General features: G+C 35.5%; 1 protein-coding gene across 1 annotated transcript in view; it reads right to left on the minus strand.

Annotated features, from left to right (window-relative positions):
• The window catches only part of ANAPC1 (anaphase promoting complex subunit 1), an 89,197-nt gene that overhangs the window by 33,014 nt on the left and 28,652 nt on the right, over positions 1-27,531 (minus strand). The window contains exons 19-32 of the mRNA XM_021697340.1: positions 27,029-27,297; positions 25,704-25,795; positions 24,635-24,783; positions 21,656-21,734; positions 21,189-21,225; positions 21,026-21,096; positions 18,551-18,729; positions 15,385-15,599; positions 12,920-13,038; positions 8,050-8,321; positions 5,502-5,736; positions 2,823-2,914; positions 1,142-1,276; positions 889-971 (exon numbers count right to left, since the gene is read on the minus strand). Of these exons, the coding sequence (XP_021553015.1) occupies positions 889-971; positions 1,142-1,276; positions 2,823-2,914; positions 5,502-5,736; positions 8,050-8,321; positions 12,920-13,038; positions 15,385-15,599; positions 18,551-18,729; positions 21,026-21,096; positions 21,189-21,225; positions 21,656-21,734; positions 24,635-24,783; positions 25,704-25,795; positions 27,029-27,297 (2,027 nt within the window). The remainder of the gene's footprint in view (positions 1-888; positions 972-1,141; positions 1,277-2,822; positions 2,915-5,501; positions 5,737-8,049; positions 8,322-12,919; positions 13,039-15,384; positions 15,600-18,550; positions 18,730-21,025; positions 21,097-21,188; positions 21,226-21,655; positions 21,735-24,634; positions 24,784-25,703; positions 25,796-27,028; positions 27,298-27,531) is intronic.

Below are 27,531 nucleotides of genomic sequence, written 5' to 3' on the forward strand. Positions count from 1 at the left end.
GCTCAACTAGAGAACAAAAAAATCAGGAATCCCAAGACAGGTTTCAAAACACTTCTCCCCACTCTATCCACTACCCTATTTGCTTTCCATAGTACTTTATACCCTCTAATACAGTATTTGTCATGTATTAATGTCTGTCCTATGACAACATATGCTTTATGAAAACAGATATTTTTAAGTTTTGTTTTGTTCACTGAATCATCTCCATTACCAAAAAGCACTAACATAACACATTCATCAAAACAGATGAAAAATACCTGTTTTTAACCATTTTGTTAATTTCACATACATTCACTTTTTCTAACAAGAGAAATTCACAATACTGAAAAAATTCTTGAATCTTAAAATATTTTTTAACTTAAAAGACTTAAAATTTAAAATATAGTTTAATGTCTCCTACCAACTTACTCTTCTATGTAAAATGTAAAAGAATAAATGCCAAAAGTCTACTTTTAAGCGTCCAGCACTAATTACTGGGAGTTGGGAAGGAAGCTGGTATGATTATTAGGCAAGTTCTTGAACTAAGCAGAAATCATTTTTATAAATGGCAACCAAGAATAGAATAATGTTACGTGATTCTGACTTAACCAATCCTCAAATAACATGCATAATTCATGAAAAGGAATTTGGGCATTTTCTGATTGTCAGTGACATCAACTATAAAACAAAAATAAATAAAGATTGGCAATTATATTGTCAAAGATTAAAACAGCAAAATATATTGTTTCTAGATAAAAATCTGTATAACTTGAGTACTGGAGAGAATAAAAATCAGGTTAATCCAGTACAAGGAAAATAAACACATTAAGATAATTTAGTTTTACTATACTGAGGTCAGAAAGGACGTCACACTATCATGGCAAGGGGTGAAGAGGGGGGATGTGATACCTGTTATTGGTTTTTAAGTAGATCATAGCCAAAGCTAGAGTGGCACCTGGACAAGTTACATCCACATTTATGGTATCTCCTTCCTATCAAAAAAAAAGTTTATGTAAAAAAAATTCTGAATTATTACAAATTCTTCTGAATATTAGCCTATGCTTAAAATTAACAGATTACAAATGTTGGTAAGAAAATCACTATTTCCAAATTAACTCCTTAGCTTCCAGAATTTTGATCTGTTGCTTTATTTTGGACTTACTTTGATTTGATAACTTGGAGATTTATGCTTCTCCCTATGCATTCCTGCTTGAAAGCGCCTATGACCTCCAACCATGTACTGATAAAGCTGCTCAGGCACATTGAGATCAGACATACCTATCAAATTACTGCCATGCTGGAAAATGAAATAACAAACATATGAAAGGAAATCTTATGGATTAAGATTCATAACACATACCCATGACAAATAAAAGAATGAACTAACTTCAAGCAAGGTATTTTGGGTTTTTTAAATTAAAATTAAATTAAAATAACTATTATATTATTATATTATTCTAAATAACTAATAATTATTCACATTAAGAATTACAATACTTAGGGGCACCTGGGTGGCTCAGTAGATTGAGCGTCCAACTCTTGATTTCGGCTCAGGTCATGATCTCAGGGTTGTGAGATCAAGCCCCACATTGGGCTCATGCTCAGCAGGGAGTATGCTGGAGATTCTCTCTCTCCCTCTACCTCTGTCCCTCCCCCTGAGCACACTAGTGCACACGCTTTCTCTCCCTCTAAAATAAGAAATAAATCTTAAAAAAAAAAAAAGAATTACAATACTTACATGTTCAAGTTAATACTTTCATTTCACAAAATAAAGGCTTCAAAATACAGTTAATTACTAACAATAAAAGAAAATATTAGGTATATAAATGAAACTTGAACTACAAACATCTGAGTCCTTTCATTATTGTATCTATGAACTATTTTAGCAACAATAAGTGTAATATAAACTTATTGAACACTTACTGTTTCAGGTACTATTCTGTGTGTTTAACATGAATTAATTTACCTAATATGACAATTCTACCAAATAGCTACTATTTTACAGATAAGGAAGGTGAGGCACACACAAAGCCCAAGGTTACAAAGCTAGTAATTGGCAGGGTTGGATATAAACAAGGATATAAAACAATCCATGGAGTTGCTTAGCCACTAGATAATACTGTAGTTAAAGGACATGACTCACTGGTCAGAACCAAATCAATGTCCCAATCCCCAGTATGCTGCTTTTCCATTGTACCATCTGCTTCTTTAGTTCATGTGTCAAGTGTGAAGAATCAAAAACCTAACAGACAGTGAACTTTCTTTTTATAATTTAGTTTCAGTATAACACTGTATTGGTGGTTCTTAAGGAACCCACATTCCAGGTAACTCAGTCATTTGATCAAATGTTTCTGATAATTCTACACTATGTCTCATGGATGTGATTAAAGATGGAACAAAGTGATACTGTATTGTTACAAAGCAAATACTACTGTGACAACATTCTGAGATCCCAGTGAATACCAAGACGCCAAAAGAAGGTCACGGTTTATCTCTAGCAACTACTATAGACACTTAAAGCTCCCCATCATACACAATTTTCTTTTTTCTGTCTGAGGGGGCTATCACCTCATCTTACGTCTTTAATTCTTCAAGATATTTCATTCCCTGAACATTTACATCTAAGCCAGGGGGATAAAAACTTTTAAGCCCCACTCTTCACTACAAATTCTCTCCATTTCCAAATCTAGCACTTTTTGAAAAATATCCAGAAAGAAAAAAAAGCTGAGAAGCAGGTTAAGTCACAGTAAGGCAGAGTGGTATTCAGAGTTAAGTGTCAAGATCATTTGTCTCAACATGCAGATGTCATAACCGAAGCATCTGAAGGCACAGAGAATGCTTACCCCCAAGCAAACCATGCCCAGAGCCAAGCCGGCAGCTAAAGAGTAAGACTCCCTGTCAGTGCAGTATTCCATTTCAGGACCAGGGGGCCGTCCTATAAAATAGAAAATAACACAGTTCAAGCTGGCCTACTGGCCTCTTAAAATTCTACCATAAATTTTAGAATTAGCTTTCTAGTAAGTTGCATAAGAACCATTTAGTCAATACAACCCCACTCAGAAAGATATGACATTATCACAAATGGTATGCACAACTGTTGGTTTACTATAAAGCAAAGCCCAAAATGGTTCCTTTAATGTACCAATTTGAAAGGATTGACTTTTAGACACAATGGAATCGGGTTTTATTAAAAACAAAACAAAACAAAACAAAACTATTTGACCACTTCAAGTATACACACGAGAAAAACTGAAAATAGGAGATAATGATTTAATATAGTATTTCTAAAAGTTGTCTCAATAATCGCTTCTCGGCCTTTTGGCTAAGATCAAGTGTAAAAGTTGTCTCAATGAAAGGAAAAGTCAAAGGAAAAGACTCCCTGATACACCAGGGAGTCTGTGGGATCTCCTAGAAGTATATATCTTTACATGTAAGATATTTCTTGATTGTCTTAAAATATAAAAATCTGTTTTATTTTTGAACATTTTTAGTGGTTTAGTATAAAAAGGATGTGTTCACATGTTCCCCGTTCTTAAAGTAAAACTGATATTCTAGGGAAAAAAATTATCAAGAAATAGAAAAATTTTTTAAAGGAAGGGCACTCAAAAATGTTTTAATTTTTAATCTCTTGCATTTTGTTTTTTGTTTTGCTATTTCCAATCCACTGTTCAAATACTAATAATGGACAGGAAGGACCCTAAGTTTTTAAGCTAAATATTATGTTTTCACTTAACTCATACTTTTAAAAAGCACCCCCAGATTCTAATTCTACCTCTAGGGCAGCAAATACACATAAAGACCCCTCTGTCCAAAACAAATTTCACACTCCCGGGATTTTACACACAGGAAAAAATTAAAAAAAAAAAAAAAAAAGGAAAAAGAAATATTATACAGAAGTAACCAATATTACACAGAAGTAATATTTATATATAATAGCAAAGAATTAGAAACAAACTAAAAAAGTCCTGAAAATTAGAAAACAGGCAATTTACAGAACACCATTTCGATGAGATATGACACAATATGAAATTAATTTTAAAAAACACTTATGACAATGATATATGGAAAGGGCAATATAAAAATAGTATGTACATTCTGACTATAATGATATAAAAGAGCATATGCATATGAATCTAGATGAAATCCTCTATATACAACATGAAAGAGGTGTGCTATAAATCACCTTGCAGATGAATAAGCTTTAAAAGCCACTCTTGAGTATCTTCTGAATAAATGTTTCTCAGACCAACTTATACTATTACATATTTTGGTAACAGAAAAATTTCAGTTTTGTGAATAATTTATTTCATCATTGTAGTAGATTAAATTGTTGGTGTCAATTTTTCACTGCCCTACAGTGCTCATATATATACATCCATACCCTTGACAGAGCCTTATGGCGGACTTGAACATGTGACTAGCTTTGACCGGGGATCTTAACTGGCATAATGTAAGCAAAGGCCTGAAATGTGCTTGCATTATTTGGTTCTCCCTCTTGACCTTCTGTTACCACCATAAAACAAGCACATCCTCTAGCCTGGGCCTCAGAATAAATCATCTGGAACAAGAGCCAGAGCAGCATATCTGCAGACCTACGACCTAAAGCGGAGATGCCGGGCCAATTTTGTGGTTGTTAGATAGCATTATTGTGGCAACAGCTAACTAATAGAATCATTCCAGAGAAAAACATATCTTCAACAATATATCCTGAAATAGGATAGAACAAGACATGGAATTATGTGTCTAAATTAGTGAACATATTAATAATGCCAATAGCATTTCCATTTGTCAGAAAAAGATAACAATACATAAGACACATTTCCAAAAGGTTTAGACTCAATTAAAAACAGAGAAAATGCATTTCATTACCAACACACCCACCAGCACGTAAAGGAGGAAAAGTAAGGGTCAGTCACTTCCATTCTCTTGAAAGTAGTAATTGTCTAACAGAATGAACACTGTTTCTAGGGATCAAAGTAATCAACTTTGCATTTCAAGTGCAGATCACTGCTAGATACTGCCTAGTAAAGACAAAGCGGATAAACAGCACTCTCACTTGTGATTAAAACCACAGGTTATGGGGTGCCTGGGTGGCTCAGTCGGTTAAGCGACTGCCTTCGGCTCAGGTCATGATCCTGGAGTCCCGGGATCGAGTCCCACGTCGGGCTCCCTGCTCAGCAGGGAGTCTGCCTCTCTCTCTGACCCTCCCCCCTCTCATTCTCTCTCTCAAATAAATAAATAAAATCTTTAAAAAAAAAAAAAAAACACAGGTTACTGCATTAAATAGGATCTCTGGAGCTCAACAATGGGCTGGCCAAATAAACATGCAGATTAATAACCTGCACACTAATATCAGTCTTGGAAAATATTACTTACACTATTTTTTTAAATTAGCATCAGAACATTCTAACAAAAGCTACTATTTTTCCTTAATTTTTGTGATTTTTACTATTGTTTTTACTTTGGTTCCTGTGGAGTGGGCAATGTATGCTTATGAAGACATAGCACTATTAATGCCATACCTATTTCAGCCAACAGGACTTCCGCAGTATGCCTGTGAGCCGTCCCTTGATATACGAGGCCGATGCCAACCACTGCAGCCACTTGGACATTATGAGGAACATCAAGCTCTGTGGACGTTGGGGGTAAGAGGGCAGGAATGTGAATGCTAAGAAGCCGGGTAATTGACATATCCATGGTGCCTAGTTTAGCAGCAGAAACACCAAGGAGCAGTCCAATGCTTGTCATTTCATGACCCTAAAGGTAGAAAGTAAAATGAAATATAAGTCACTACCTGTGCAGTCTTAAATAAAGTACTGCCTGCCAGTACTTTCAGTAAGTACTTTTATTGACAGGCACAGTGAGAAGCACCAAGAATACAACAGCAAACTAACGAGACAACAGTCCTTACTCTCACGATGCAAGCTCCCTAATAGAGGAAAAAAAGTGTTGAGGTAAAAATATACAAATAAATATATTATTGAAAAGCAGCATATTGAAAAAGCACAAAGTAATATGAAGTATTATTATTTATTTTTTTTAAAGATTTTATTTATTTATCTGAGAGAGAGAGAATGAGAGAGAGAACACGAGAGGAGAGAGGTTCAGAGGCAGAAGCAGACTCCCCGCTGAGCAGGGAGCCCGATGCGGGACTTGATCCCGGGACTCCAGGATCATGACCTGAGCCGAAGGCAGTCGCCCAACCAACTGAGCCACCCAGGCGCCCTGAAGTATTATTTTTTAAGAGCCTAATTTCAATTAGGAGCTGAAGAATTATTAGGAATCTCTAAAGAAGTAAAACTTACAACAGGACCTGAAGGATTAATACAAATTAACCAGGAAAATGGAAGAAAGGGGAGGCACTCAGCTTTAGAAAGTAAGAGAAAATGAGGTCAAGTGAGAGAACAACATGTAAATGGTTCTGATGTGATCCAGAAATAACCCCTCACAGTAATGGTCAAGTGACCACAGAATGCCAAGACAGTTCGATGGGAACCAAGTAGTCTTTTCAGAAAATGGTGCTGTGATACTTATAGACCACACGCAAAAGAATAAAGCTGGACAGCTTCCTTATATCATTCACAGAAATTAACTCTAAGTGGACCACAGAACTAAACATAAGTGCTAAAACTATAAACCTCCTGGAAGAAAACATAGGTGTAAATGGGTTAGGACCATGGGTTAGGCAATGAGATATGACACCAAAGCACAGCAATTAAAGAAAAAAATAGATGAACTGGACTTCATCAAAATTAAAAACTCTTGTGCTTCAAAGATACCATCAGAAAGTGAAAGACAACACAAAGAATGGGAGAAATTTTTGCAAATCATTTATCTGTTAATGGACTTAGTATAAAGAATACACAAAGAATACAATTTAGTAAGATAACCCAATTTTAAAATAAACATAGGATAGACATTTCTCCAAAGAAGACTTACAAATGGCCTATAAGCACATGAAAGATGCTCAACATCATTAGCCATCAGGGAAATGCAAACCAAAACAATGAGATACTACTTCACATCTACTAGGATGTCTATAATTAAAAAGACAGACAAATGTTGGCAAAAAATGTGGAGAAACTAGAATCCTTATTTATTCCTGGTGGGACTGTAAAAAGGTTACAGCTACTCTGGAAACAGTTTGATAGTTCTTCAGAAATTTAAACAAAGAGTTACCATATGACCCAGCAATAGTACTCCTAGGAATATACCCAAGAGAAATGAGAACATATGTCCACAAAAAACCATGTACATGTTGATAGCAGCACTATTCAGAACAGTTAAAAAGTAGAAATAACCCAACTATCCACCAACTGATGAATGGGTAAACACAGTCCATCCACACAATGGAGTATCTATTCAGCGATAAAAAAAGCACGAAGTGCTGATACATGATACAACATGAACAAACCGTGAAAACACTGTAAGAGAAAGAAGCCAGCCATAAAAGACCACCTACTGTAGGATTCCATTTATATGAAGGAACCAGAATCAGCAAATCCAGAGACAGAAAGTATATCCACGGTAGCCAGGGCCTGGAAGGTGACTGCTACTGCTATGAGGGTCCTTTACAGACTGATGAAAATGTTCCAAAAGTAATAGCAGGAATGGATGCACAACTCTTTGAACATACTAAAAACCACTGCATTGTATACTTTAAGTAGGTGAATTTTTATGGCATATAAGTGGAAGAGTTTATGCCAAGAGAAAGAGTTTAGTTTGCCAAACTCCGAAGTGAAAGAACTTGGTTTACCAAGGAGCTAAAATGGCCAGTCCCTATGGTTGGGAGTATAGAGAGCAAGGGGATGAGTGGTACAAAGTAAGGTTGGACAAGTGAGTGGGATCACACAGGCTCCCAGAATGTATATCAAGAGCAATGAAAGATCTTTAAACAGTTTTGACCAGGGAAGTGATATATGCTAATTTACACTTTAGAAAGATGACTCTGCCTGCTATGGGATGAATGGATTGAGAGGTACAAGAATGAAGAAGGAAGAGCAAGTAGAACAATTAGGAGCTACTGCAGTGGCCTGGACGAGGCACACTACAAGGAGCTGGGAGTCTCACCTTGGTCAAGTAGTCATGGATATTGAGAGTAGCCAGCTTGGTAAGGTGCCCATTCAGACCCAGGGCCATGAGAAAGCCAGCATATTCATTGGCTAACTCGGCATGCTTGGGCTTATTGTAAACAATCCAAGCTGAGTCAATCTGGGAGGCAGGAGCTATCTTCAGGCCAGCAGCCACACCATTGTGGAAGCTGGCCCAGCTTGTCATGTTGGGAGGCACATCAATATTTCCACTGTTAAGGTCTACTGTTGTGTTCCGAGGAGGAGCCCGTCCTATTCAGGCAAACAAATTTAAAATTGAGAGAATAATTCATAAATCCAAAATTGCTCAACTTAGATTTTTGCGAACAGTGATTACCTTTTCTACATTCGAAACCCTTAACCCCGTAATATCTGGAATGACATTAGGTTATTATGAGTACTTTAACTTGTGCATCAAATTTGATGCAAGGTGAAAAAACCGTATTTAAAACAGTTCATTATCTGAAACTGGACCACTTTTTTACACCATATACAAAAGTAAATTCCAAATGGATTAAACACTTCCATGTGAGAACTGAAACCAAAAACCTCCTAGAAGAGAACATAGGCAGCAGTTTCTTTGACAGAGGCCAAAGCAACATTTTTCTAGATATGTCTCCTAAAGCAAGGGAAACAAAAGCAAAAACTACTGGGACTACATCAAAATAAAATGCTTTTGCACAACAAAGGAAACTATCAACAAAACAAAAAGGAAACCTATTGAATGGGAGAAGATATTTGAAAATCATATATCCGATAAGGGGTTAATATCCAAAATATGTAAAGAACTTATATGATTCAACAACAAAAAGAAAAAATCTAATGAAAAATGGGCAGAGGACCTGAATAGACATTTTTCCAAAGAAGACATACGATGGCTGACAGATATGAGAGGATGCTCAACATCACTAATCATCAGGGAAATAAATGCAAATCAAAACCGCAATGAAATATCACCTTACACCTGTCAGAATGGCTAGAATCAAAAAGACAAAAATTAACTAACATTAGTGAGGATGTGGAAAAAAAGGAACCATCATGCACTGTTGGTGAGAATGTAAACTGGTACAGCCACTGCAGAAAACAGTATTTTGAGGTTCCTCAAAAATTTAAAAACAGGGATACCATTTGATCCAATAATTCCACTACTGAGTATTTACCCCCCCAAAACAAAAGCCTTAATTTGAAAAGATACATTCACTCTATGCTTATTGTAGCATTATTTACAACAGCCAAGATATGAAAGCAGCCCAAACATCCATCAATAGATAAATGAATAAAGAAGATGTAGTGTGTGTGTACACACACACACACACACACACACACAGGAATATTACTCAGCCATTAAAAATGATCAGATCTTGCCATTTGCAACATGGATAAACCTAGAGGGTATTATGCTAAGTGAAATAACTTAGATGGAGAAAGAAAAATACCATATGATCTCACTTATATGTGGAATCTAAAAAACAAAAGAAATGAGTAAACAAAGAGCAGAATCAAGCCTATAAATACAAAGAATAAACTGATGATCACCAGAGAGGAGAGTAGGGCAATAGGCAGAATGAGTGAAGGAGAGTAGGAGATATAGGCTTCCCGTTATGGGACAAATAAGTTATGGAAATAAAAGATACAGCATTGGGAATATAGTCAATGGTATTGTAAAAAGACTGCATGGGAACAGATGGTAGCTAACATACAGAGTGGTGAGCATAACATACAGAGTTACTGAATCACTATGCTGTATACGTGAAATTAATCTACCATTGTATGTCAACTATACTCAAGTAAAATTTTTTTTTTTTTAATTTATTTATTTGACACAGAGAGAGAGACAGCGAGAGAGGGAACACAAGCAGGGAGAGTGGGAGAGGGAGAAGCAGGCTTCCCGCGGAGCAGGGAGCCCGATGCGGGGCTCGATCCCAAGACCCTGGGATCATGACCTGAGCCGAAGGCAGACGCCCAACGAATGAGCCACCCAGGTGCCCCCTCAAGTAAAATTTTTTAATAAAAAAATTTTTAAGAATAAAATAATTCATTATCTTTTTTGCTAAAATACATGGGGCTATGATAATGGATACCAATTTAACTTTATACAGATCTGATTAGGATACCCACTACTTCAAAATCTGTCAAACAGAAGTAAGCTTATTAAAAAACAAAATGAATACTAACATCACAGTTAAGCTATATGAATAATAAATTTCAACCTGTGATTGATGACACTGATGTTAATTTCAAATATGCCAGCCTATATTTTTCTCTGAACATTAAATACCTTGTAAAAAGAGACAAGGACCTTTATAAATTTGCTTTCTTACTATACATGTTTATCTCTCTATATAAGTATCCACTTATATGCCATTGTTAAAAACGCCAAATTGCATTCAGATAGTACTATAAAAAGTATCATTTTATAGACCTGAGTTACCCAGTGAACCATAAAGAGTATCTGCTAAATTAAATTTTATGGTCAACTTATGTATGAGTACTGTAAATTAAATGTTCATGATGCTATGCTCTCTTTGAATTCCTTTCCTTGAGTCTTTTGGTTCTCTTTTGGATCTCCACTGTGTACATGCAAATACTGAATTCTTTTTATATCTTTAATGTTCTGTATTAATTAGGTCAGGTCATGGATGAATATTTAAAATAACTATTCTAAATATTGCATAAAATTACATAGTTCACTACAAGTTTGAAAATATGGTTTTAAAGGAGTTCTGAAGTTAAATGTAAAATAAATTTCAGATAGATGCACAATGTCTTAATTGGAATGTGTATACACAAACACACAAAGTAAAACATATTTGTTTTTACCATTTGCCTTGTGTACCTAAGAGCTAACTCAAATAATGGTGTATGATAATGCCACGCTGGGTGACAAGTTCATGAGGTATACTTTTACCTTCTCAAAAGGCAGAGAGATTAATAATGGAAAAAAAAAAAATGAACTCTCTAAAACAATTCATCATATGCATAAGACAGAGTATTTACACACAAGAGAAAATGACAGGCAAAGGGTAAAGCAAATTTTCTTCAATAAGAATAACAACATACAAATGTATTGATACCAGTGTGAGTTAAGGAGCTATTTTAAGAAAGTATCAGTGTGAATTAAGGAGCTATTTTAAGAAAGTATCTTTTCCTAAATTAATTATTAAAACAAGGTAATAATTTGGGGGTGGGGGAGCTTACCAGTATCACTAAAAGAATAAAAGTTTGGACTAATGTCAGAAACACATTTTGAATATGCAAATTTAACTAAATGTATTCAGAAAAAAAAAAAGATGACTCATGTATTTATTTTTTTAACACCCACCCAAGCATCACTGCCCAGATTTAATACATTTTAACATTTCCCAGTTTTACATGAGATTCTTTTCTTTTTAACTCAAATTCTTTATATGAAAACTTTAAACAGTTGAAAGACTAACATAACGAACACCTATATACCCCACTCTCCATGAAGATTCAGTAATTATTCAGATTTTGCCATACTGCTCCATCTCTAAGAGAGAGAACAATTCAAATATTGAAGGTAACTCTGCTTGCTATGTCTCTAAATAAGATTAGGGCTCCAGAATAGGTATAATATTGAGATGAAAATATGTTCATTCAGCTGATCTCATCTTTCCATATGTTACTAAACGTAAAAGCTCTCCACATATTTGAATGGGACCCTGGATTTTTTTAAATTATGCAACTTAAAACACTGCAGAATTATATTGGTATATATTATTATACTATACATTACTGTGTGTATGATAAATACATTTCATATAAGTCTCATAAAACCACACATACTATACTTCAGGAATTTTCAATGATAATTTCAACTGTACACAACTGTCACCTTTAGAACATATTCTTACCAGCATTAGGTGAATATGCACTATAAAACCCACTGTAATCAATAACATTAGGAAATGAACACACTTACATCTTGCAGAAGTAAAAACTCACACAACCAATCAGAAAGGTAATTTGACAAGACGTTAACATCAAAGCCTTAAAATCTTGCTGTCCTGGGAGTTCTACTTCTAAAGCAATTAACATAAATAAATGACTACACCCTGACAGCATGTTTATAATAGTAAAAAAATGATAATTCCCAACAAAATCAGGTTGTTGACATAAACTATATTCCATCAATAAAATACTCTGGAGCAAATAAAAATGAAGTTGTTGACTACAAATATCTGTATTCAATACCTACCTACATAATATATTCACATAATACAACTGTATACCTATGTATGCTAGATATGAAAGGATGCTCACGCTATAGTACATTTGAAAACAATTTCTAAAACAGAGTTAAATTTTCTGATAATTAAAAATATATAAAATTATAAACTAGAAAAATAAAATTGGGAACCATATATACCAAAATGTTAACATTCTAACAAGTGGGACTACTATACTATACGTGAGCATTTTTTCTTTTTGGTTAGTATATTTTTGTGTTCTTGTACAAGGATCATATATTCATAAGATATAACAAGACACATTTAGATACAATGTTTTTACATATTATACTTTAAGATTATTTAAAGTTCAGTAATCTCACCATCATCAATAATATCTTTCTAAACTTTCCCAAGTGCCTTTTTATATCATGAAACTGTCTCATTAAAAGCAAAATTTAGTAATGAGCTGCATGCTACTTCCCACAATGTTTAGTTTGATTTGCTATTTGAGCTCTGACAACCACTAGAGTGGTTGATATCTGAAATTAGTGGGGATAGAAAGAGCATTTCTTTGGTTTTAACTAAAATAATTCAGTAACTCCACTAAAAACACACTTAATCATTTTCCTTTCTCACTGAGCCCAGAATTTAACATACCAGTCAAATTCAATTTGGGAATAGGCAGTGGTTCCGTTGGAACAGGATGGTATGAAAATAAGGTAAACATTCCTCGTCCTACTGGAAGGGCCATAGTTCGCTGACACAACTGGAGCAATCTGTAATTAAAATCAAAACCAACATGTGAAAAATTCTGAAGCAAAAAATAAAACCGGAATGTAATCTATAGTTAAGCATTCCAAAAGAACTGCTATGTAAGAAGAAATCACATCAGAGTAAATCCATACAAAGATGTGGATGAATCATCCAAACATGGTTATTCTCATTTTAATATTCTTGTTCCCCTTAGAAACTCTAAGGGAAAGATACATTTCTTTTGTTTCATATTTGCTTTGAGTGAAAACCAGCTGGTCTATAAACCAAGCCAACTCTCCCTCAGCAACCAAAAAGAGAAACCCAAAATGCCATTCTGATGCTAACCTGCTCAAAGGTATGTTTTGGGTTTCCTCATTTTGTTATTTTCAGTCTAGCTGCCTTCAGTACATCGGGATCCTCCTCCCACCCTTTTTGCCAACATAGCCTCAGAAGCACCACCTCTGCAGGCATCTGGGTGGCTCAGTCAGGTAAGCATCTGTTTTCAGCTCAGGTCATGATCCTGGGGTCCTAGGATCGAGACCTGCACTGGGGTCCTAGGATCGAGACCTGCACTGGGCTCCCTGCTCAGCGGGGAGTCTGCTTCTCCCTCTACCCCTCCCCCCTGCTTATGGTCTCTCTCATGCTCTCTAATAAATAAATAAAATTTTTAAAAAAAAAGTGCCACTTCTGTAGCCTGTACACAGAAAGGAAAGCAAATCCCTATATTAGAGGTCAGTGGATTTCACGGTGTCTCCAGGGAAAAAAGAATTAGTTTCACTTACATGATGGCTAAGACTTATAGGATTTATAGCACAATAAGTTATATTCAGAGTTAAAATGGCTTCAATGGGCTGTACTTTGAAACTTTAATACACCACACTTAACTTGTTTCTATGTTAAATAACATTCCACGTAGCCCCTTAAAGCAAAATCAAACAGGAATTGTGGAAGTAGGGGTATTTATAACCAGGAAACGCTTAACAAAAGTTCTCTTGTTAAGATATCTGTGTTAAGATACAGAAATACCCCATCAGAGGCTAACATTTTCTCTGCAGACAAAGCTATTCATAAACGTGTTCTCTCCCTAACTGTACATACATACAGCTGCTTTTCTAGTTTTTTTTGGTAAGAAAAATCTGCTGTCCCAAGATTCTTTAGGAACAGTGCCCCATGTTAATTTAGAATCCAAAAAACTCAAGGCCATATCCCATAGAACTTTTTAGCAGAAACCTTAAACCCACAAAACTGTAATAATGAAAACAAAATACTGTAATCCCTTCTACCTGAGATGCACTGATTATAAAGGTTAAAAAAAAAAACAAAAACAACTTGCTTCATGTATCATTGAACTCAGTTAATAATCATGGCTAACTGCACTGAGCTTTACTACGTACTGGGCAGTGTTCTAAGACTATATAGATATAACTCATTCTACACACACAGCAACCCTGTGAGGTATGAATGCTACAATTATGCCTATTCTTATAGTTGAGACAACTGAGACAGCAAGAAGTTAAGTAATTCATCCAAAGACACCCAGCACATCCAGAGCCCACACTAACCACTATGTTTCCATACAATTTCTCTGTCCCTCAGACTCCTCAGTTACAGATGACTAATACCTAGGTATACATGGGAGAGGAAACAGTGAGATGCAGATTAAGACTAACTCAGATCTTCAGCACCCTGCAGCTAGGTATGGATGATCCTTCCCCGTAAAGCAGGACCAGTATAAGCAACGCGAGAACCAGAAAATAATGGTGGAAAATGACAGGCGACAGAGACATGGCAGGTAACAGGACAGGAGAGAATTTTCAAATATAAGTTGAACTGTCCCAAGGCAACAACTCTGGAATGTCACAGGATGGTTACTACTGAGTATTACAATTACCAAGGGATATAACATATGTTAGAGATTGGCAGTAGAGATTTATACAGTATTACCTATCGTATCAGAAAAAAAAAATACTGGTTTTAAGTTTTAAGTTTAAGCTACACTAAAAACATATATACATACACACACACATATATACACACACATATACACACACACACATATTTTTTTCCTCATCAAGATACAGAAGAATGAGTTGAGTTTTGATTTGTTTGTAAATTCTTACGGTAACTAAGCAAAATGGTCTTAGAGTCACCTTTTCTAAATAACAGAGCTGCATTTCAAGAGGAGGAGGATCACTTATGTCATCAGACACTCTTGTGTTATCAAATGCCAAAATATTTTGAAAAAATGTATGGTTTACCGAGGATGGATAAAAACTTAACAACACATGGTACTTTTAACTCTGAAGTATCTTTTTAGGGTTTTTTGTGTTAAAAAACACTGACAACAGATAACAACATGCCTCCTTTACCTGTTTTCTTTTTCCTCAATGAACTCGTGGTCACTGAGTTCTGGGTACTGTACTACGTTGACACGGACGGGATGTGCACTTTGAAGAAGCCTTCGCACGTCCTGCACTCTTAAATCTTCACTCCATATTAACGACATAACCTCCTGATTCATGTCATTCATGCCATCATCTTCCTCCTCTGTTTCTGTTCCTGAAGGAACATCTGATGAGAGCACCTGAGTAACAGACTTGGTTGTAATAATAATTTAAAAACCAAACACCATGCACTTACTGAACACAAGGATATACAGGATGATGTGCCATGACTCTATTGTACAGAGAAAATATGTATTCCAAAGCAAGGCTGGTTTGGGTTCCCAGTGTATACTGGGACTCTAATCTAGAAGTGTTTTTTAAAAGTACAATTATATTGCTCACTTGGGAAAATTCTTTACTGAGCCAAGGGAAAAACATTAAATTTAGGAAATAGTCAGGAAGCTGATCCATTGAACATTCTAAATAACTTCTAAAACTCTAACTACATCCTAAATATCTTAAAAAGGAAACGAATTACTGCAAGCAGAATATGAAACCCACTCACTATTACTAAAGAACCCACACAAACATAAATATTATCTTTGATTAATATAAGCAGAAGAAAACAACCTGGGAGGATATAAGCCAAGGGCTGGAGGAAGCTGAACAAAATTTTCTTACTTTAGTACTTTAAATGGATCATTATTGATTTTCACTTTTTTTTTTAATAAGGATGTCTTAAATAAAAATTCCTTAATCAGAAAGTAGCTACAGCAAAACAAATGAAGAGGGTTAATCCCCTGATTATCATTCTGTCCTCAGAAGCTCAGCACGTGTTTTCATATGAGCCCTCCCCATCCAAGTAATTCAATCACACTGCAACCTAGATGTGAATAGCATAAAATCTTCTCATTTTCTCTCAAGAACTTTATACTCCTTTAACAAAAGATTAATTCCTAGTTAAAATGCTAAAGTTTTGCAACATTTAACAGGGAAGCAACATTAGCCTAAAAAAATTATAGCAGATGTGACTGACTAATCCCTCTTACTTAGTTCATAAATATTCATTACGGTTCCTAAGGAATATCTAACATTAAAAGAAACTATTCTACTGGGTGAGTTGGCTATAAAGTATAGATCCAAATAGTTCATAAACTGAATTTCGATGAGTCATAAAAGGTAGCCTCAAATAATATAAAATGTAACCTCAAATAACTAATCAAACTGAATTTAGATAGAATTACTTAAAAATGACATCTAAATATTTAGATCAAAGATTATCAATACCATTTGGTTTTAGTGCTAATGATGTTAAACTGCTCTCACTCATAGTAACAAATGAGGTCGAAATGCTAAAACTTATCTTGATAAAGGAAAGGATAATCCTATTATTAGCAAAAAAAAAACACAAAAGGTTTTCTGTTTAAAGTAGGACAAACACTAATTCAACTAAGAGCTATTATATGAGTACAGATTAAAAGAGAGATGTGCTGGGCCAACCCTGCCAGAGATGGGATCCCATGGAAACTGCTTCTCTCATAGATCCAGTAGGCAACTCTAATGTTAGGAATAAAATTTTGATACAGACTCTGAAGCTCTGAAGAAACATTAATAGCCTAAGATGTAATATGGATTATAAATAGTTACAGTATTTTGATTAATATGTGTTGGTTCAAAAGATGAGGCAAATTTGTGCTGTTCTCTTGGGGATATAAACAAAGTACAAACGGGGTGCCTGGGTGGCTCAGTTGGTTGGGCATCCAACTCTTGATTTCAGCTCAGGTCATGATCTCAGTGTTGTGAGACTGAGCCCCGTGTCGGGCTTCATGCTAGGTGGAGCCTGCTTAGGATTCTCTCTCCCCCTGCCCCCTACTACTCGATCTAAAAAACAAGCTTCCCAAAAAAAAAAACCAAAGTAAAAGAGTCACCAAGAGTGGGAAAACCATCCCTGAATCCTCTATGATCCTCAGGGTAATGCAGTGCTACCATTTATATTTTTTTAAGTTAAATAGAGTTCTAGAAAAAGTAGTTGAAATTCCACTTTTAAGTTTTAAAAGAGGCTGATTTTATTTTATTTTATTTTTTTAAGATTTTATTTATTTGACACAGAGAGAGAGAGAGTGAGAGAGGGAACACAAGCAGGGGGAGTAGGAGAGGGAGAAGCAGGCTTCCCGCCAAGCAGGGAGCCTGATGCGGGGCTCGATCCCGGGACCCCAGGATCATGACCTGAGCCGAAGGCAGACGCTTAACGACTGAGCCACCCAGGTGCCCCTAAAAGAGGCTGATTTTAAAAGAGGGATAATTAGGGTGCCTGGGTGGCTCAGTTGGTTAAGCGACTGCCTTCGGCTCAGGTCATGATTCTGGAGTCCCAGGATCGAGTCCCGCATCGGGCTCCCTGCTCGGCAGGGAGTCTGCTTCTCTCTCTGAACCTCCCTCCTCTCATGCTATCTCATTCTCTCTCTCAAATAAATAAATAAATAAATAAATCTTTAAAAAAAAAAAAAAAGAAAAGAGAGATAATTAGAGAGTAATGATGTATTTCATTTTTTATTTGTAGGCTTCTCAGAACCCATTCTTTATAAAAGCAGAGGAAGACTGACAAAGGATAGAATTTCAGGAGGAATAACCTAAGACATCTTCTAAAGAACTTTAGTGTCCCCCATCCCAGCTCCCAAAAAACCCTTTCCTGGAGCTTCAGTTTTATGTGATTAAACAGATATATTTACACCTGTTGAAAAGGTTAAATTCAAGAAATTCAACACATCAAAAAAGTATGAAAGAGAAAACAGTTACATATTCAAAGTAAGGATACATGTGCTCCCCCTTTTTCTACCTAATAGTCACAAAGTAGTTAATTACCGATATGGTACAAGCAGAGAAAGAGTCATGGTAGTGGATCTACTGACTCAGCACTTTTCCTGACTTAAAGGAAAGAAAGGTCTAGGCAAGAGGAGCCTTCACAAAATCTCCTGTTCCCATGTTCAATTTATAAATAAGAAGATCTGCCCAATTATAAACCCCATATGGCATACAATATAAAAGACAAACTGATATATCCACTTGTAAAAAGACTTAAGAAAAAAATGGAGAGTATTACTACTTTGATTTTGAAACTAAATCTGAACTTTGAACTTTCTATGTTGATACTCACAGATTTCCCTTTGGGTAAGTTTCCTTCGCAGGCCTGCTTGGAAAGATCCTGACGTCCGATCAGGAGACAGACAGCTTCTGGCCAGTCTGAAGCAGGCTGCTCACGACAGTGGTAAATTGCATCTCTGATGGGAAGAGCAATTCCAAAGGGAAGAGTTTCCAAGTCTCTTAAAGTGAAACCTTGTGATGAAAGGAAGGGAGAAAATTTATCATTTAGACCTGCCACTGTCCCAATTATCCTCTGACTCAAGTTAATCAACATCTATCCTGACAAAAGAGAAATCAATTTTTTTCATCTTACTACCAGACTAGTGTCTTGACATCTAGGATTAGTATAAAAGGTCCTTTAAAGAATTAAAAACGGGGCACCTGGGTGCCTCAGTCAGTTAAGCGTCTGCCTTCAGCTCAGGTCATGATCCCGGGGTCCTGGGATTGAGCCCTGCATCAGGCTCCCTGCTCAGTGAGGAGTCTGCCTCTCCCTCTCCCTCTGCCCCTCCCCCTGCTTATGCTCTCTCACTCACTCTCTCTGTCAAATAAATAAATAAAATCTTTAAAAAATAATAATAAAATAAAAGAACTAAAAACCTTAAGGAAAAGAGAAACAACCCAATAGGAAAGACAGGAAAGACAAAAAGACATTTCCCAAAGAGGAAAAATATAGGCTATGAACATATGAAAAGTGATCAGGAAAGTTCAAATTAAAATTATTAAAATTATAATTTCACTCACTTGATAGACACATATTAAAGTAAATCAACAGTATTTCCCACCCACAGCTGGTGGTGGTACAATCGCTTTGGAAAACACAAGGCAGGTACAGATAGGTCCACCTCTATGGTCCACTAATAGCCATACAGAAACTTGTACACAAGTGCACCAGCACACAACTATTAAAATATTCAGCAGCAACACTAATCACTATGACAAAAAGAGGGAAGGGAGGAAACAGCCCAAATGCTATCATCAATAGAATGGATAAATAAATGGTGCTATAGTCAAACAATGGAGTATGTAGCAGTGAAAATGAATGACCTACTACTACACGAGTCAACATGGATGAAGTGAGCAGAAAAAAATACTTTATATCTATATCCATTTACATGAAGCTCAAAGACATACAACACCAAGCAATATATAAAGATGGTAAAACTATGAAGAAAATGAGGTAATACAAAATTTAGGTAAGGCCGTGATTACAGGTAGTAAGAAGGTGTGTGAGAGGAAGATTATCACATGGAGCAGAGATGTAGGGCCTTCTAATATACTAGCAATGTTCTATTTCTAATGGTAGGTGACCAGTACACAACAATGTTCACCTTATTATTATTCTCTACACATTTTATACATTCTTTTATATTTTACCACACTTCATATTTAAAATTTTTCAAATCCTCAGGTAAAATTTATTTTTCTTGTAATGATTTTCTAAATTTTTTTATTATGTTATGTTAATCACCATACATTACATCATTAGTTTTTGATGTAGTGTTCCATGATTCATTGTTTGCGTATAACACCCAGTGTTCCATGCAGAACGTGCCCTCTTTAATACCCATCACCAGGCTAGATTTTATACTATTATATATTATTTATTAGTATTTAAAGTTGATTAATTATTGAGGTAAAAATGTTTCCTTATGAGAATAACACTTTTATTAAATATTATAATATATAATATACAAACAGAACTAACTCATCTAATATTTTTCGGCATAGGACAATTATTATAATTTTTAAGGGAGCATATTAAAAAAACAGCAAAAAGCTAAGTCATTTAAAATACTCTTTAAGAATTCAGACATCCTGTAATATTCATTACACCACTACTTTATAACATACTGTTCTGTAACACTGCCATATTTTTATACCTTCATGTCCATAATTTAAAGTTTTTTTTAGTTCTTCATTTTAAATGCAAAAAAATGTCTTTAGTATTTTCCTCGGTTTAAAGCCTAAGAGCACTGGCTTTGGGAAAAGGGAATAGGGAACTCCTCTCCTCCCTTTCCCTCCTCCCAATTGTATCCTCATCTTGGAGCCTAAGTCACTAGCCTATATTCTTCAAAAGCATACCCTGAAATGTCTGTATAATTACTTTTAGATTTTGCCAGAAATACTCCCTTCTGATATGTGAGTATTACAATGTCTTCAAGGCTGAATGTGTAATGACTACAGAGCCACAGCTTTGACTGGCCTAGAAGGGCAAATAAACATTTCTTACCCACTGAGAGATAAAAAGCTGGTATAGCAGGATTATGATATGGAAGTTGTGACAAGGTCAGGGAAAGGAAGTGTGGCTTAATGGGCCACAATCTTGGTCCTGCAGGACCCTTTCACAGAGTGAGAGCCCCTGTCCTGCCACCCAGTTCTAGCTCACTGGGAGGAAACAAGGCCTACTGAGGAAGGAGGTTTCTGTGGAAAGCAGGCGGTTCTCACCAGCATCTCAAAGACATGTAAAAAGTAACAAGGACTACCTTACCTACATTAGTCATCCAGACAACTAATTGTTCAGCTAGACTAGAAACTGATGTAGAATGCTTGAAACTAAACCTGTAAGGGAATGAAACATGAAGTTATTCAACAGTAAAACACAATAGTGCTTTCTATTTTTAATATATAAGCACAATCTGAATAAAAGTCACCTGTTTTCTTCTTGTTCTGCTTGTGACTTTTGGGGGGCTAAAAGGCAGCAAAATGAAATTTTATTTTGATAGTTATCCTCATAAAGAAAACATGTAACATGTAGAAGACATTTGGAAATAAAAATTCACTAACAAATAACTCCTAAAAAATAACAAAATAAGCAGTCCTTTGGCAGACTGGAAAGTGTAATAATTTTCCTGAGGCCAAAATAGTCCTTTTTATGTACACTGAAAAAACAAAAAATTTGTTAAATTTGAAGTACTCCTGGTCTCTGAAAATCAGCTGTGGACTGCAGGCTAGACCAGTACAAGAGGTCACCTCTAAAATGAGGCAAAACATGCCCTCTAAAGCAAACACTTAGGAAATTTTTCATTTTTTAATTTCAACTCTGATATCAACATTTATAAAAATTTGTTTTGGAAAAAAAATAATTCATTTTGGGAAGCCTAACATTACACTGACTTACCTATAATTATTCTGGATAAATACTGTGAGGAGTCCTCAGAAACAGAGCTCTCATTACCAAGTATATAGAGTGCAATACTCTGCATAAGGAGAAAATTAACATTATTTTTTAAACAAACAAGGTATAATTACAGGAATTATAGGAAAATCATCCATTTTAGGTGTACAGCTCTGAGTACTGACAAACATTATACAATAATATAACCACTACTACAGTCATGATATAGAACACTTCCATCACCCCAAAAAGCTCCCTCATACCCGCTATAGTCAATCCACTCCTGCTACACCCAGCACCGGAAACAACTCACCTATTTTCTTTCCCTATAGTTTTGCCTATTCTATAATGTCGCATGAATGGAATCTTAGAATATGTAATCTTCTGTGTCCTACTTCTTTAACTTAGCATGCCTCTGAGATTCATTCACATTACTGCATGCATCAGTGGTTTGTTTCTTTTTATTGTTGAGTAGTATTCCATTATGCAGATTTACCAAACTTTCTCTATTCATAAACTAATGGACACCTGGATTGTTTCTGTTAGGTGAACCCTAACCCACACCCTTCTCCACTTTGGCCTTCAAAGTTCTCATTTGAGTATACCACCAAGAGTTGCACCTGCAAGTAGCTTTTTTTTTTTTCTGAAAGTAGCACAATTCTATTAAAATGTTACCACAATGCTGGAGAATCTTAAAAATCCTATATTCTAAGGGCGCCTGGGTGGCTCAGTCGTTAAGCGTCTGCCTTCGGCTCAGGTCATGGTCCCAGGGTCCTGGGATCGAGCCCCGCATTGGGCTCCCTGCTCCGCGGGAAGCCTGCTTCTCCCTCTCCCACTCCCCCTGCTTGTGTTCCCTCTCTTGCTGTGTCTCTCTCTGTCAAATAAATAAAATCTTTAAAAAAAAAATTTAAAAAAAAATCCTATATTCTAAACCAATACCAGCATTGCAAGTGACATATTCCTAAACCTAACTGACATCATATCTAACAAAAAAAAAAGTCATAATATGAATATCTGTAAGTTGACTAACATAATTTAAGTTGGAGGCTGACTGACTTGGTATATTCATATTTCTCTGGCTCCTCTTTGTGGCTAGAGATTACACCAAGTCAACCCCCCATTCAGCAGAGTTGGACAGGACCAATATATTTGGTGGTTTTACTTAAAATGTTTTGACACAGGTATCAAGGGATGTGAAAGTTCTGGGATTAACCTGTTCTTAACATTCTGTAAAGGTATTTAATGCCACTGAATTAACTGTATACTTAAAAATATTTAAAATAATAAACATCACGTTACGTAGATTTTACCATCATTTTTTTAAAAAAGAAGAATCACTATTTTACATGTCTGTTTCAGAGCCACAGGGGACTCTGAAGCCTCTTTCAACATGAAGTAAAGCAGAATGCAGAATAAGGAAAAGACATGTGGGGTACAAAGACATTTGCAGTCCAGTGGTATTTGTGGAGGAGACAAAAGCATGGGGTTCTCCTATAAGCCCAGGAAGGCCCCATCTCTGGAAAGGTACACAAAGGACCTGTAGGCAGGCTGCCCCAGGGAGAAGGGACCAAGGAACAGGAGCATGAAGGAACTCACCTTTACTAAAGTCCTTCGGTTCGATTTGAAGGTCTGATCTTGCACATGTATTAACTATTCAAAGTAAACTAATTTTTTAAAGTAAGTAAAGATGCGTTTCTTTGGAGAAAAAAATTCAAGTAGAATTTTTTTTGTAGCTATACACATGCTGATTGTAAAATTTAAATGAAAAGGCAAAGGAACAAAATAGCTAAAACAATTTTGAAAAAGAAGAGTAACAAAAGGAATCATCACACTAACCAATTTTTAAGACTCACTATACAGCTACAGTAATCAACACAATGGCGACAGCAACATAGATCAATGGACAACAAAAGAAAGCCCAGAAATAGATCGACAAAATTGTGGCAAATTAACTTTTGACAAAAGTACAAAAGCAATAGAGAAAGGAGAGTCTTCTCAACAAATGGTTTAAAAGAATTGGACATCCAAATGGAGTAAGAACCTTAACCTAAACCTCACATCTTATTAAAAAGAAAAAAATATTATCAGAATGGATTACAGATCTAAGTATAAAGCATAAAACTATAAAACTTCTGCAAAAAAACACATGAGACAGTAATTGTGACCTGAAGTTAAACAATGAATTCTTAGACACCAAAAGCACTATCCATAAAAGAAAAACTGGATAAACTGGCTTCAATAAAATTAAACATTTTTGCTCTGCTAAAAGAAACATTAAGAGAATGATGAGACATGACAGCTACAAACCAGAAGAAAATATTTACAATCCACATAGCTGACAAAACCTCCTATCTAGAACTCTAAAAATATCATCAGCCATTAAGGAAATGCAAATTAAAACCACAATGAGATACTAGTACACATCTATCAAAAATAGACAAAAATTAGAAATCATGACCATACCAAAACAGACAAGGATGTAGAAAAATTGGAACTCTCACAACTGATGGTGAGAATGTAAAATGGTATGGCTGCTTTGAAAAATACTTACTTTTATAACCATCAATCCCACCTCTGGGTATCTATCCCTGAGAAATGAAAATTTACATTTACACAAAAACCTAGGCATGAATGTTCATAGGAGCTGTAGTCATAACTGCTAAAAAACTGGGACCAACCCAAATATCTTCAACGGGTGAATGGGTAACCACTGTGAAACATCCCACAAAGGACTAGCGCTCAGCAATTAAATGCAACAAACTGCTGACACAGGCAAGAATTTGGATGAATCGCAAAAGCTTGTGGGAAGTTTTGGGGGTGTTGGAACTGTTCCGTGGCCTAATTATGGTGGTAATTACATGAACCTATACATTTGCTGAAATTCACAGAAATGTACACAAAATGAAAAAAAATTAATTTTTTTGTGTAATTTTAAAAATTAAGTTTAAAAAGAAAAAGATAAACAAGATAGGTAATACATACCAAGACTACAAGTCTGCTTCTTTCACAGATTCCAGGAAGGTAAGGATAGGGCGGCATTCCTTCACCTTTCAAACAAGAACTCACCCACTGATAAATACTTGGTGGCTCAGAAGTAAAAAATGATGGATGATGCATAAATCCTGTTTGACCTTTAGAATTAGATAAACATTTATAAAGACACAAGAATACATTAAGATAATACCATTTTATTTTTTTTTTTTAAAGTAGGTTCCGTGACCAGTGTGGAGCTCAACATGGGGCTTGAACTCACAACCGTGAGAGGAGGACCTGAGCCGAGATCAAGAGTCAGATGCTCAACCAACTAAGCCACCCAGGCGCCCCACAATACAATTTTATTCTAAAGGGAAAATAATCAGTATCTGCCATTTGGAAACAATCAGAATAACATTTTTCTCCAAAATACTCCATGTTTTCTGTCACAGAAAATGACTGACTATATTATAATATGTAGAATGTAAATGACTACTATCTTATCCCATTCTGGATGGAAATTTAGCAAATTCTTATACTCAAGGCATATGAAGAATCTAATCAAAATTTTGTACCCTAATCCTAAAGGTGAGAAAACAAGAGAAACCTAGGATTCCACTCTAACAATTGGGACCCGATCTTGAGTCGCTGTAGTTCAAGGTCTAAGGCAATAGAATGGTGACAGAAACGTTCTATACCTGTACTATCCAATATGGCAGCCACTATCCTATGTGGCTACTGAGTATGTGAAATGGGGCTAATGCAACTAAGGAACTAAATTTTCAGTATGAATTAATTTAAATAACATATGGTTACTGGCTACTGATTAGACAGGTCTAGGGCAAAGCATCCTTAGCACTTGGGGATGGATAAAACTTTTCCCACACACCGAAGGAGAAGTTAATGTTATCTCTTACTATAAGTCAGAGGTCAAACACTACAAACTGAAATCTACCTGATGGAAAAATACCACCTCTGACTTAGAGAGTAAGGTAAGAAATACAGTGCTATTCATCAAGAAAGATACGAGAAAACATTACTCACCGTTTAGATAATCTTTAATGGCACAAACACTTACCTTGATCAATTGTGCACACTTGTCCAGTGGTTCTGACAAGTGTTGGGTAATCTCTATAGTAATGATCTACATAAGGCTCCAATTTTAAATCCCTAAAACAATAAGAGCATATAAAAAAGAAATCACAAGAAAGGTATTAGAGCATTTTTCCCCACAGAGTTAGGATTCATCAGTTCAACTTTTCAATTTAAAAAACTTATGACAAAGAAGATAATCAAATCTAGAGTCCTTTTATTCTATTTCTGGACCTTGAAGTGCCCAATATAACAAACGCAGCCCAAACTTTTTGCTAGATAAATTTTATGGAGGTTAAACTAGTTTCTCCTTTATTATTTGTTAGTTCTGTTGTCTTCAGCAAGTTATCTCTATTAGCCTCAGTATTTTCTTCCAGAAAGTAGATAAATCCTCCTTCACTCACTTTTGAAGATTAAATAAGATATATTATGTAAAAATTAGCTTTAAAAACATAAAACATTATAAAAATGTTACTTATTTCAGAAAGCCATGATTAGAATTCAGAAGTCATTTCATTACAAAAGAATTTTCATGCTAGTAATGATTCGTCATAAGAGAAACTGACCATCAATTAAAACCGCCACTTTTCAGAAAAGAATTTCAGAGTCTCAAGGAAGAGCATAGAAATTAGAAAATGTGCTATAATCTTAACTCAAGAGTTTGACATTTCAATTCAAATTCAACTTTACTACCAAGGGTCACAAAGGCTGAAATAGCACCTAAATATGACCTTCACAATTCAGTGACGAACACAATCTTATTGTGGATACACTACAAGAGCCTCAAAGACAGGGATAACCACAGACTGAGACAACAAAAACACAGCAAAAAGAACCCTCAACTAGCAAACAATATTCATGTTCTTAGGAACAAACTTAGACAAGTTTCATCATCATTAAAACAGGGATCGTAATACCTACAATTCATATATGTAAACTATGATTGTGTTAACTATACCTCCTATTTGATTTTAGGTATTACTGTAAAACAGCAGGTGTTATACAATGCCCACCATAGTGTAGCCAAGTCAGCTTGTCAAAATGAAGAGCTGAACAGGTCACCTCCATTGTTCAAGACACTTTTATGATGTCCCACTAATATTAGGATAAAGACTAAGAACCCCATAACAGCCCACAAGTCCTTTACATAGCCAATACCTTCAAACACTCTGTGGTTTATAGAAAATGCTCTGGTTTTCTGAAAAGGTAGATTTCAGAAATTTATTTGCAAGGTTCCTATATGATATTCATGGCTGAGATCAAGTCATCTAAGGACCTCTTGGTAGTTTCTAATCTACAAACGATATTTACCTTGCCAACTGAACAAGAAGGCCAACAAGTGAACGAATTCCTTCTCCCATTAGAGTATTCAACTTAAGCTCCTCATAGACAAGGTGAAGAACAAAAAAAATTGCAGGTATATGAGTAAACAGAAGTGTAGAAGAATCCAGAATGAGATTCTGTGAAAAATCCTCATCCTTCATCTGTGAAACTTCCAAAGGACTTAAACATAAAGATCTATTCAAAAGATGAGACTCAACATTCTGGTGGTAGTCTGAATTTAGTAAATACTCCCAGTCCTGAGAAAAATAAAGAAGATATTATTTTTTTAAATAATGCCTCCTTGTAATGTCATCATTAAAACAATTCAAGTTCTATTTTCACATTAAGTTGGAAAAAAATCACAACGCTTAAAAATTAGACCCACATCAAAATAGCTAAGCAATTTCCAGATGCCAGCAATAGACATTAAGACAAACCACTTTTCAAAACCCATGTGAAAAATTTTAGTCATGCCCTATTAGGAAATAGAC

Source organism: Neomonachus schauinslandi, chromosome 10 (genome assembly GCF_002201575.2).
Source record: "Neomonachus schauinslandi chromosome 10, ASM220157v2, whole genome shotgun sequence".
In the NCBI taxonomy this organism is placed as follows: domain Eukaryota; kingdom Metazoa; phylum Chordata; class Mammalia; order Carnivora; family Phocidae; genus Neomonachus; species Neomonachus schauinslandi.